Source organism: Mobula hypostoma, chromosome 18, assembly GCF_963921235.1.
Source record: "Mobula hypostoma chromosome 18, sMobHyp1.1, whole genome shotgun sequence".
In the NCBI taxonomy this organism is placed as follows: domain Eukaryota; kingdom Metazoa; phylum Chordata; class Chondrichthyes; order Myliobatiformes; family Myliobatidae; genus Mobula; species Mobula hypostoma.
Genome location: NC_086114.1, coordinates 68,474,016 through 68,486,175, shown reverse-complemented (window position 1 = coordinate 68,486,175; position 12,160 = coordinate 68,474,016). Strand labels below are relative to the sequence as shown.

General features: G+C 46.7%; 1 protein-coding gene across 7 annotated transcripts in view; it reads left to right on the top strand.

Annotated features, from left to right (window-relative positions):
- The window catches only part of LOC134358620 (neogenin-like), a 316,976-nt gene that overhangs the window by 235,477 nt on the left and 69,339 nt on the right, over window positions 1–12,160 (top strand). For all 7 annotated transcript variants that reach the window (XM_063071071.1, XM_063071070.1, XM_063071068.1 and 4 more), the window contains exons 15-16: window positions 6,133–6,327; window positions 7,800–7,895. In XM_063071071.1, coding sequence (XP_062927141.1) covers window positions 6,133–6,327; window positions 7,800–7,895 — 291 coding nt within the window. The remainder of the gene's footprint in view (window positions 1–6,132; window positions 6,328–7,799; window positions 7,896–12,160) is intronic.

Sequence of the window (12,160 nt, the reverse complement as noted above, 5' to 3'; positions counted from 1 at the left end):
GAGTGAAGCTCCCTACGATGTAGGTTAGACACAGAGTGAAGCTCCCTACGGTGTAGGTTAGACACGGAGTGAAGCTCCCTACGGTGTAGGTTAGACACGGAGTGAAGCTCCCTACGGTGTAGGTTAGACACGGAGTGAAGCTCCCTACGGTGTAGGTTAGAGACGGAGTGAAGCTCCCTACGATGTAGGTTAGAGACAGAGTGAAGCTCCCTACGATGTAGGTTAGACACGGAGTGAAGCTCCCTACGGTGTAGGTTAGAGACGGAGTGAAGCTCCCTACGATGTAGGTTAGACACGGAGTGAAGCTCCCTACGGTGTAGGTTAGAGACGGAGTGAAGCTCCCTACGATGTAGGTTAGACACGGAGTGAAGCTCCCTACGATGTAGGTTAGACACGGAGTGAAGCTCCCTACGGTGTAGGTTAGACACGGAGTGAAGCTCCCTGCGATGTAGGTTAGACACGGAGTGAAGCTCCCTACGATGTAGGTTAGACACGGAGTGAAGCTCCCTACGATGTAGGTTAGACACGGAGTGAAGCTCCCTACGATGTAGGTTAGACACGGAGTGAAGCTCCCTACGGTGTAGGTTAGACACGGAGTGAAGCTCCGTACGGTGTAGGTTAGACACGGAGTGAAGCTCCCTACAGTGTAGGTTAGACACGGAGTGAAGCTCCGTACGGTGTAGGTTAGACACGGAGTGAAGCTCCCTACAGTGTAGGTTAGAGACGGAGTGGAGCTCCCTACGATGTAGGTTAGACACAGAGTGAAGCTCTCTACGGTGTAGGTTAGACACGGAGTGGAGCTCCCTACGATGTAGGTTAGACACAGAGTGAAGCTCCCTACGGTGTAGGTTTAGACACGGAGTGAACTCTATAACATGGGTTAGGTGCAGGGTGAAGCTCCCTACGGTGTAGGTTTAGACACGGAGTGAACTCTATAACATGGGTTAGGTGCAGGGTGAAGCTCCCTACGGTGTAGGTTTAGACACGGAGTGAACTCTATAACATGGGTTAGGTGCAGGGTGAAGCTCCCTACGACGTAGGTTAGACACGGAGTGAACTCTATAACATGGGTTAGGTGAAGGGTGAAGCTCCCTACGATGTAGGTTAGACACGGAGTGAACTCTATAACATGGGTTAGGTGCAGGGTGAAGCTCCCTACGATGTAGGTTAGACACGGAGTGAACTCTATAACATGGGTTAGGTGCAGAGTGAATCTCCCTACACTATAACATGGGTTAGGTACAGGGTGAAGCTCCCTACGATGTAGGTTAGACACAGAGTGAAGCTCCCTACGGTGTAGGTTAGACACGGAGTGAAGCTCCCTACGATGTAGGTTAGACACGGAGTGAAGCTCCCTACGGTGTAGGTTAGACACGGAGTGAAGCTCCCTACGATGTAGGTTAGACACGGAGTGAAGCTCCCTACGGTGTAGGTTAGAGACGGAGTGAAGCTCCCTACGGTGTAGGTTAGACACGGAGTGAAGCTCCCTACGGTGTAGGTTAGACACGGAGTGAAGCTCCGTACGGTGTAGGTTAGACACGGAGTGAAGCTCCCTACGATGTAGGTTAGATACGGAGTGAAGCTCCCTACGATGTAGGTTAGACACGGAGTGAAGCTCCCTACGGTGTAGGTTAGAGACGGAGTGAAGCTCCCTACGATGTAGGTTAGACACGGAGTGAAGCTCCCTACGGTGTAGGTTAGAGACGGAGTGAAGCTCCCTACGATGTAGGTTAGACACGGAGTGAAGCTCCCTACGGTGTAGGTTAGAGACGGAGTGAAGCTCCCTACGATGTAGGTTAGAGACGGAGTGAAGCTCCCTACGGTGTAGGTTAGAGACGGAGTGAAGCTCCCTACGGTGTAGGTTAGAGACGGAGTGAAGCTCCCTGCGGTGTAGGTTAGAGACGGAGTGAAGCTCCCTACGATGTAGGTTAGAGACGGAGTGAAGCTCCCTACGATGTAGGTTAGAGACGGAGTGAAGCTCCCTACGGTGTAGGTTAGACACGGAGTGAAGCTCCCTACGGTGTAGGTTAGACACGGAGTGAAGCTCCCTACGGTGTAGGTTAGAGACGGAGTGAAGCTCCCTACGGTGTAGGTTAGACACAGAGTGAAGCTCCCTACGGTGCAGGTTAGAGACGGAGTGAAGCTCCCTACGATGCAGGTTAGAGACGGAGTGAAGCTCCCTACGATGCAGGTTAGAGACGGAGTGAAGCTCCCTACGATGCAGGTTAGAGACGGAGTGAAGCTCCCTACGATGCAGGTTAGAGACGGAGTGAAGCTCCCTACGATGCAGGTTAGACACGGAGTGAAGCTCCCTACGATGTAGGTTAGACACGGAGTGAAGCTCCCTACGATGTAGGTTAGAGACGGAGTGAAGCTCCCTACGATGTACGTTAGACACGGAGTGAAGCTCCCTACGATGTAGGTTCGACACGGAATGAAGCTCCCTACGATGTAGGTTAGACACAGAGTGACGCTTCTTCTTTGTCCCTTCCAGCATAGCAACAAAAAATATATTTCAGCCATTCAATGGAAGTTGATAATTTTACATCAACAGAAAAACATATAATACCGCCTGAGGATTCAGGATATTTCAGAAGTAGAAGATGGGAAAGGTCCGAGAGAAACATTTACAACACGCTGGAGGAACTCAGCAGGTTGGGCGGCATCCGTGGAAAAGATCGGTCGACGTTTCAGGCCGGAACTGTAGAGGGAGGGGGCAGAGACCCTATAAAGGAGGTGGGGGAGGGTGGGAAGGAGAAGGCTGGAAGGTTCCAGGTGAAAAACCAGTAAGGGGAAAGATAAAGGGGTGGGGGAGGGGAAGCAGGGAGGTGATAGGCAGGAAAGTTGAAGAAGGAATAGGGGAAAACACAATGGGTAGTAGAAGGAGGCGGAACCATGAGGGAGGTGATAGGCAGCTGGGGGAGGTGGCAGAGTGAAATAGGGATAGGGGAAGGGAGGGGGAGGGAATTACTAGAAGTTGGAGAATTTTATGTTCATACCAAGAGGCTGGAGACTACCTAGACGGTATATGAGTCCTGACGAAGGGTCTCGGCCCGAAACGTCGACTGTACCTCTTTGTCATATCAGTTGGAAGATTCGGAGGTTGTAATTTGTTAATTTTTAAGTTGTAATTATACAGGCTAATTGAATAGACAAGTGATTGACAAATGGAATATAATGTGGAAATTGTGAGGTTATGCACTGTGTATAAAAAAACTAGAAAGGTTGAGTATTTTTAAATGGTGATGGATCGATTGTGTTAAATAGAGCTGGGTGTGTTTTTACTCGAATCGTTGAATGTTAATATGTAGGGTCGGCAAGCTAGTAAGAAGGTAACCAGTATGCTGGCCCTTATTGCTGATTGTAAGAGTGAAATCTTCGTCCTGCTATAGAGCACAGTTGAGACAGCAGCCAGAACATTATGTACTTGCAATGGAAGGAGTGCAGCTGAAGTTCAGAAGTTCAGTGGTTTGCCTAATGAGAAAAAAATGACAGAGTAGGGCTATATTGTCCTGAGTTTAAAAGAAATGAAAGATAATCCTACTGAAGCATCATAATCTCTTATGGCGGGTTGGACAGTGTAGATGCAGAGTTTATATTTCTCAGCCGGGATGTGTAGGACCAGGGCACACAGTCTCAGGAGAAGTGGTCGGTCATTCAGGACACAAATGAGAAATATCTTTATCCAGGAGGCAGTGACTCTTTGGAATCTTTTCCTAGGGCTGTCAGAGTATGTTCAGGACAGAGGCAGATTGATTTTGGGCTGTTAAAGGAATGAAGGGATTAATGGAAGAAAGTGGTGATATGGTGAAAGATCAGTCATGACTCTACTGAAACCAGTGTCAAGGGGCAGATCGCCTTTTTGTGCTTCTCTTTCCTTTGTTTGTGTACTTGTGGGGCCAGGACAGCAAGAGCTGGACACAAAGTCCCCTCCCTCTATTTGTCATTTCAACTAGTCCCTAGGCAGCAATGGCACAGGTTTTGAATGGAGGAAATTTTCCTTTACACTGCTGTATCACACATACACTATGGGCAGGACTGCTTGAGTTGGTTGTTGGATGGATAGAGAGTACCTACCGGAGTCTGATCTGTGTGCAGTGATCATCCTCTCGGAGGCCTTCCTCTCTGCTTCCTTTTTGCTAACCTTGCATTGCTCTTTGTTACTAGTTCTATAGTTTCTGTACTTAGGAAGACAAATGGAAACTTGTCCTTCACCCCCAGGCACTTGTGTTTGGAAGGAGGGAAGTTTTGACACAACTTTCCAGACCTGTGAAGAGTCAGATGGAAACTGTAAGCAGTTCTAGTCTCTATATTTAAGGAATGATGTGCCAGCATTGGAGAAGGTTCAGCAGTGGATTCCTGGGATGAAGGGTTGACATATGAAGAAAGGTTAAGGAGGTTTGACTTAACCTTACCAGAGCTGCTTTCATATCTAAACCCAAACCTGGAATTCTGTGGGGCTGAGTCTCCTTCTGCAGAGTTTGACTGTTGTATTTACTGTGTGATTGTTAGGTTAGACTGGTTGTATATTAATAAAAAAATTATTTAAAAAAAGACTGGTTGTATATACTGGATACTTGTTGGGTTAGACTAGTTGTATTTACAGGCTAATTGTTGGCATAGACCAGTTGTATATACCAGCTGATTGTTGGGTTAGAGCGGTTGTATATACTAGTTGATCATTGGGTTAATCTGGTTGTTCATACCAGTTGATCGTTGGGTTAATCTGTTCATACCAGCTGATTGTTTGGTTAGTCTGGCTGTATTCACTGACTAATTGTTGGGTTGCACTGTTTGAATTGATAGGCTGATTGTTAGATTTGATTGGTTGGATTTCACCGGTTGGGTTCGACCTGCATTGGAGAGGTAGGAGAATGTTCAGTAGTGGATTCTTCAAATAAAGGGTTGACATATGAAGAGAGGGTGAGGAGGTTTGACTTAATCTTTCTGGAGTTTCAAAGAATTGATTATATTGAAGCATATAAAGTCCTGAGAGGGTTTCTCAGAGTGGATGCTGAGAGAATGATCTGCTGCAAATGTCATCATTTAGAATAGGGAATAGCTGACTTCATTTGGAAGTTAGGACAAGTTTCTCCTCAGAAGGTCGTCGTTGATTTGACCACTCTGTCCCAGGCTGCTGAGGTAAAGTCAACCAATATATTCAAGGTGGACATTGACAGGCATTAAAGTATCAGGAAGGGTGTGAAATTGGAATATGGGATCCCCCTCAGTGGTGGTCATCTTAGGGAAGAAGTGGAGGAGGATGACCTTGCTCAGAAGTGGAGGTGCAGAGGAGGCCTTAACGTGCAGAAACCCTCTGCTTGAGGGTGACTATACTCCTGACATGGGTCTGTGGCCACAAACATCATCATCATTATCGTAGTTATGTGTCCTGGGTGGCTGCCTTCATTCATCCATCCAACACTGGAACTCCTGGGGGCTGTGTCTCCTTCTGCGGGTTTGATACCCTGGCCAAGGTAGAGAGCATTGCTGGGAAAGGACAGGTCTGTCAGTCTGTGTTCATTTCTATCTGAGAGTGGTCCACCCACAGAAATCAATATGAACATTGAACATTGTTCTACATCTGATGATGGAGTGGGAATTTTGTCCCTCTCGACCTCAGGATGCGGCTGTGGCTAGAGTCCTGAAGGGGTGATTCAGTTTGCATGGGGGCACTCTTCACAGGGGTCTTGTGGCTGGAATCCTGATGGGGTGATTCAGTTTGGGCATGTGGGCTGTCACTGGAGACTTGTGATAATGTTCACTTCTCTGCTGGCTAATTGTTGAGTTGGTCCGGTTATTTACCAGCTGACTGTAGGGTTAGAGACCAGTTGTATTTACTGGTTGATTGTTGGGTAAGACCAGTTTTATTGACAGGCTGATTGTTCGGTTAGAGACCAGTTGTATTTACTGGCTGATTGTTGGGTTAGACCTGTTGTATTTACTGGCTGATTGTTGGGTTAGACCTGTTGTATTTATCAGCTAATTATTAGGGTTATATCTGTTCTATAGACAGGCTGATTGTCGGGTTTGACTGGTTGTATATACCGACTGATTATTTAGAGGCAGGTTGTATTTACTGGTTGATTGTTAGGTTAGATTGTTTGTATTTATTGCTTTGGTATTTTACAGAATCGCGGGTTCCAGACAAGCCTAGCTCTCTCCATGTGCGGCCTCTTATTAACCACATTGTTGTGAGTTGGACACCACCTGAAAATCAGAACATTGTTGTGAGGGGTTATACTATCGGCTATGGAATTGGCAGCCCGCATGCAGAGACCATCCGTGTCGACTATAAGCAACGTTACTACACCATCGAGAATCTGGGTGAGTGATGAACACTGGCAATGGTGGATCCAGGGTAACATATATCTTTGTCTGCTTAGCCAATTAACTCTTCTCTCAAATATTGTAACAGCAGAACTTGATAACAACTATTTAATCTCAGCAGGTTAGGAACTATCTGTGGAGATGAATGGACAGTTGATGTTTCAGGCCAAGACACTTCGACAAAAACTTTCAGGTTCTCAGCCTGAAATGTCACCTTTTCATTCCTCTCCATAGATGCTGCTGACTTGCTAATCCTCCAGAGTTTTATGTTTTTTCCTCTAGATTTCCAGCATCTCAGTATCTCTTGTGTTAATTATTTAATCTGCCTGAAGCTTATGTTAAACCACATGACTGTTTTTATAGTTAACATATTTAAGTGGAACTTCATGATGGAATTCTGTTTTGAATCTATGCATAATTGTGAGGAGCTCTTGCTGGGGCAACATAGAAGATTTCGTTATTTGCTGAGAAGCTTTAAATGACTGTATAGTGACATGGTGCAGTGGACTATGCTGTAGAATCACCAGTGATGGGAAGGGTGGGAGAGATGAATCTCCTCCCCTGCTTCTCTTAATTATTTAATCTTTAGCAGATATACCTGACCCCTGTAGAGAAGTTTCGACTGGTTGGGTCTGTACCAGAGGGAGTTTAGTCCATAGATGTTGAGTGTGGTCATGGTGTTTGGTGATGATCGATACAAATAGGGTTCATTCGTTCATTGTGTGCCGTTACGTACAACCTGGGCGATTGTGGTCTTTTCGTGGCCTTGATAGCTCTTGGCAAATTTTTCTGCATAAGTAGTTTGGCATTGCCTTCTTCTGGGCAGTGTCTTTACAAGGCAGGTGATTCCAGCTATTATCACTACTCTTCAGAGTGTGTTTGCCTGGTGTCAGTAGTCACATAACCAGGACTTGTGATATGCACCAGCTGCTCCCATGGCCCTGATTGTTGCTGGGGTGGAGGGGTGGCTACACCTTGCCTAAGGATGACCTACAGGCAAGTAGAGGGAAGGAATGCCTTACACCCCATTTGCAAGATATATATCTCCACCAAACCACCCAAGCACAAAGATTCTAGCCATTGGCAGCTGCTGGGACTTTAAAAGACATTATTGCAAATATCCACCTTTAATTTTCTGCTTTAAAGAGAAGCAGCCTGTGAAATGTCTATTGTTACTTTACTCAATAGATTAGCAGTGGAAGTGACCAATCCTCTGGCTTGGACTAGGTGTTGAATGTTGCCAGCCTCACCAAATTGCACACTTCTGCTCCCTGTCCTTGCCTGGAAGGGCAGTGATTAAGAGCAGGATTCCTGGAACTGCAGTCTGCACCTTCATGAACTGACACACCAGTAGCCACTGAGATCAGCAAGTGATGGGGTGAAGTACTGGTGAACATGGCAGGACCCAGGATTGCAGGGAGGAGAGAGCATGTTACTCCAGATACTCAGTCATTTCTTCTCTTTTCCAGAGCCAAACTCACACTACGTGATCACACTGAAAGCATACAACAAGGTTGGCGAAGGAATCCCTCTGTATGAGAGCACAGCCACCAGACCACTAACCGGTAACAGAGAAACATTCCACCAGTCTGCTCTCATGCTCTGATTTACAATGCCTCTGTAACTCTCAGAATGCATGCACCGTTTCAAATTATAGTTAGCCTGCTTTCAGCTGGAAGGGTGCACAGTTTGGGCTGAGAATGATTCAGGGTTAATTCTGGTGTTGATGTTGGTAAAGATTGAAGATTAGCTTCATTTGTCATATGTACATTGAAACATGCAGTGAAATATGTCTTTTGTGACAAATTATATCAGTGAGGGTTATGCAGGGGACAGCCTTCAAGTGTCGCCATGCTTCCAGCACCAACATAACAGGCCCACAACTTACTAACTCTAACCTGTGTGTTTTGGGACTGTGAGAAGAAGCAGCAACACCTGAAGGCAACCCATGTGGTCATGGGGAGAATGCAGAAAGTCCTCGTAGACAGCGGTGAGAATTGAACTCCTTTCAGTGATCACCGGCACTATAAAGCATTATGCTAACCATACACCACCACTTTGCCCATAGCCTTTGATTTTCTTTGAAAAACAGAAGTCTCTTCACTCATTAGGGTGAGAAGAGTGAAGAGCTGAAATGTCGAACTCTAGGGTTGGTTTCCAATACTTTCCCAGGGGATTGCAATTTCAAGTTATTCATCGTGATTTTGACTGCCAAAGGATGAGACTCTCACCACTCACCAGCAAGTAAATCAAACAAAGCAGACCTGATAAAGGGTCTTGGTCCAAAACATTGATTGTTTATTCCACTCTGTGACCTCCTGAATTCCTCCAGCATTTTGTATGTTTTTCTCTGGATTTCCAGCATCTACAGAATCTCTGATGTTTGTGTTCAACTGGCATGTTATTCTGTTTATAAATAATATGTTTATAACTACGTGCTGTTTGTGGTTCATTTGCTGATCTCCTCCAAGATGGCAGCAGAGTTAGAAGAAAGATCAGGAGTCAGAAGGGTAGGAATAGGAAAAGGGTGGAATTGGGAATGTCATTGGAGAGGCAGGGTCTAAGTCTCAACTGTGATGGAAGTTCAGGAAGACAGCAACACATCAGAGAGTGTCCAAAGGCTCTCACTGTGCAATTACTCTGGGGACTGAGAGTGTGATTACTCCAGATGTTGAGAGTAAGGCTGCCCTGGCTTGTTGAGTTTGGTGTTGTTCGAAGAAGGAGTCTGAGAGTCTGAGTGGGAGTGCCGAGAAAGAGATTTTTGAAATTTTCGTTATTTTTTTTCTCCAACGGCTTTCTGAGAGGCAGGACTGTGCAGGCGTGTGACGTCGGGCAGTGCAGCGCGGCAGATTTAAAAGGGCAGACATCCTGCTTCGGGTTTGATTCGAAGAAGGAGTCTGAGAGTCTGAGTGGGAGTGCCGAGAAAGACATTTTTGAAATTTTCGTTATTTTTTTTCTCCAACGGCTTTCTGAGAGGCGGGACTGCGCAGGCGTGTGACGTCGGGCAGTGCAGCGCGGCAGATTTAAAAGGAACAAAGCCTCATAGAGCAGGCAGCATAGTTTGCGGGCGGCGGAGTGAGCCGGGAGCAGAGTGAAGGCTTAAGGGCTTCGGCTCAACGGGCTTAGGCGGAAGCGGGCGAGGCGAGGAAGGTTTGACATTCATTTTCTGTTGCTATTTGAGGAGAGGGGCATTATGACTGTGAGGGCAGTTTGCTGTTCTCGGTGTCGGATGTGGGAGGCCCTGGAGTCTCCAAGCCTCCCGGACGTCTACATCTGCGCCAAGTGCATCGAGATGCAGCTCCTAAGGGACCGCGTTACGGAACTGGAGCTGCAGCTCGATGACCTTCGTCTGGTCAGGGAGAGCGAGGAGGTGATAGAGAGGAGTGGAAGGCAGGTGGTCACGCCGGGGCCACGGGAGGCAGACAAGTGGGTCACGGTTAGGAGGGGGAAGGGGAAAAGTCAGGTGATGGGGAGTACCCCGGTGGCTGTGCCCCTTAACAACAGGTACTCCTGTTTGAGTACTGTTGGGGGGGACAGCTTACCCGGGGGAAGCGACAGTGGCCGTGCCTCCGGCACAGAGTCTGGCCCTGTAGCTCAGAAGGGTAGGGCAAGGAAGAGGAGGGCAGTTGTGATAGGGGACTCGATAGTAAGGGGGTCAGATAGGCGATTCTGTGGACGCAGTCCAGAGACCCGGACGGTAGTTTGCCTCCCTGGTGCCAGGGTCCGGGATATTTCTGATCGTGTCCAAGATATCCTGAAGTGGGAGGGTGAGGAGCCAGAGGTCGTGGTACATATAGGTACCAATGACATAGGTAGGAAAAGGGATGAGGTCCTGAAAGGAGAATATAGGGAGCTAGGAAGGGAGTTGAGAAAAAGGACCGCAAAGGTAGTAATCTCGGGATTACTGCCTGTGCCACGCGACAGTGAGAGTAGGAATGCGATGAGGTGGAGGATAAATGCGTGGCTGAGGGATTGGAGCAGGGGGCAGGGATTCAAGTTTTTGGATCATTGGGACCTCTTTTGGCACAGGCATGACCTGTACAAAAAGGACGGGTTACACTTGAATCCTAGGGGGACCAATATCCTGGCAGGGAGATTAGCGGGGGCTACTGAGGTGACTTTAAACGAGAATGGTTGGGGGGTGGGAATCAAATTAAAGAGGCTAGGCGTGAGGAGGTTAGTTCACAACAGAGGGATGGGAACCAGTGCAGAGAGACAGAGGGGTGTAAAGTGAGCGTAGAAGCAAAAAGTACAAAGGAGAAAAGTAAAAGTGGCAGGCCGACAAATCCAGGGCAAGCATTAAAAAGGGCCACTTTTCAACATAATTGTACAAGGGCTAAGAGAGTTGTAAAAGAGCGCCTGAAGGCTTTATGTGTCAATGCAAGGAGCATTCGTAATAAGGTGGATGAATTGAAAGTGCAGATTGTTATTAATGATTATGATATAGTTGGGATCACAGAGACATGGCTCCAGGGTGACCAGGGATGGGAGCTCAACGTTCAAGAATATTCAATATTCAGGAGGGATAGACATGAAGGAAGGGGAGGTGGGGTGGCGTTGCTGGTTAAAGAAGAGATTAACGCAATAGAAAGGAAGGACATAAGCCGGGAAGATGTGGAATCGATATGGGTAGAGCTGCGTAACACTAAGGGGCAGAAGACGCTGGTGGGAGTTGTGTACAGGCCACCTAACAGTAGTAGTGAGGTCGGAGATGGTATTAAATAGGAAATTAGAAATGTGTGCAATAAAGGAACAGCAGTTATAATGGGTGACTTCAATCTACATGTAGACTGGGTGAACCAAATTGGTAAAGGTGCTGAGGAAGAGGATTTCTTGGAATGTATGCGGGATGGTTTTTTGAACCAACATGTCGAGGAACCAACTAGAGAGCAGGCTATTCTGGACTGGGTTTTGAGCAATGAGGAAGGGTTAATTAGCGATCTTGTCGTGAGAGGCCCCTTGGGTAAGAGTGACCATAATATGGTGGAATTCTTCATTAATATGGAGAGTGACATAGTTAATTCAGAAACAAAGGTTCTGAACTTAAAGAGGGGTAACTTTGAAGGTATGAGACGTGAATTGCTAAGATAGACTGGCAAATGACACTTAAAGGATTGACGGTGGATATGCAATGGCAAGCATTTAAAGGTTGCATGGATGAACTACAACAATTGTTCATCCCAATTTGGCAAAAGAATAAATCAAGGAAGGTAGTGCACCCGTGGCTGACAAGAGAAATTAGGGATAGTATCAATTCCAAAGAAGTAGCAGTTTGAGGGCAGTCTGCCCTCTTGCTCTTCATATAAGTATAGAATGCTTTGGGATTCATCTTAATTCCATTCGCCAAGGACTTTTCACAGCCCCTCCTGGCTTTCCGAATTCCCTCTTTTAGTTCTTTCCTGGCTTCTTTATGTTTCTCATGTGCTCCATTTGATCTGAACTTCCAAAGCTTTACATACTTTATGTTTTTCTTCTTGACCAAATTCATTGGCTCTCTGAACATCCAAGGTTCTTTCCATCCCCATCTTTCCTTCTACCAGGACCATACCCTTCCTGTACTCTGTGCAATTGATCTTTAAACACCCTCCACTGAGGTAGACTTGCCAGAAAAATGACTTTCCTAATTAACTCTTCTTAGTTTCTGCCTAATGGCCCCGTAATTTGCTCTATTCCAATTTAAGGCTCAGCTGCAAGGACCATGCTGCTCCTTATCTATAGCTATCCTGAAAGTTAAGGAGTTGAGGTCACTGTTCCCTAACTGCTCACCCACTGAAAGGTCGGTCACCTTGCCAGGCTCATTACCCAACACCAGATCCAGTATAGCCCCTCC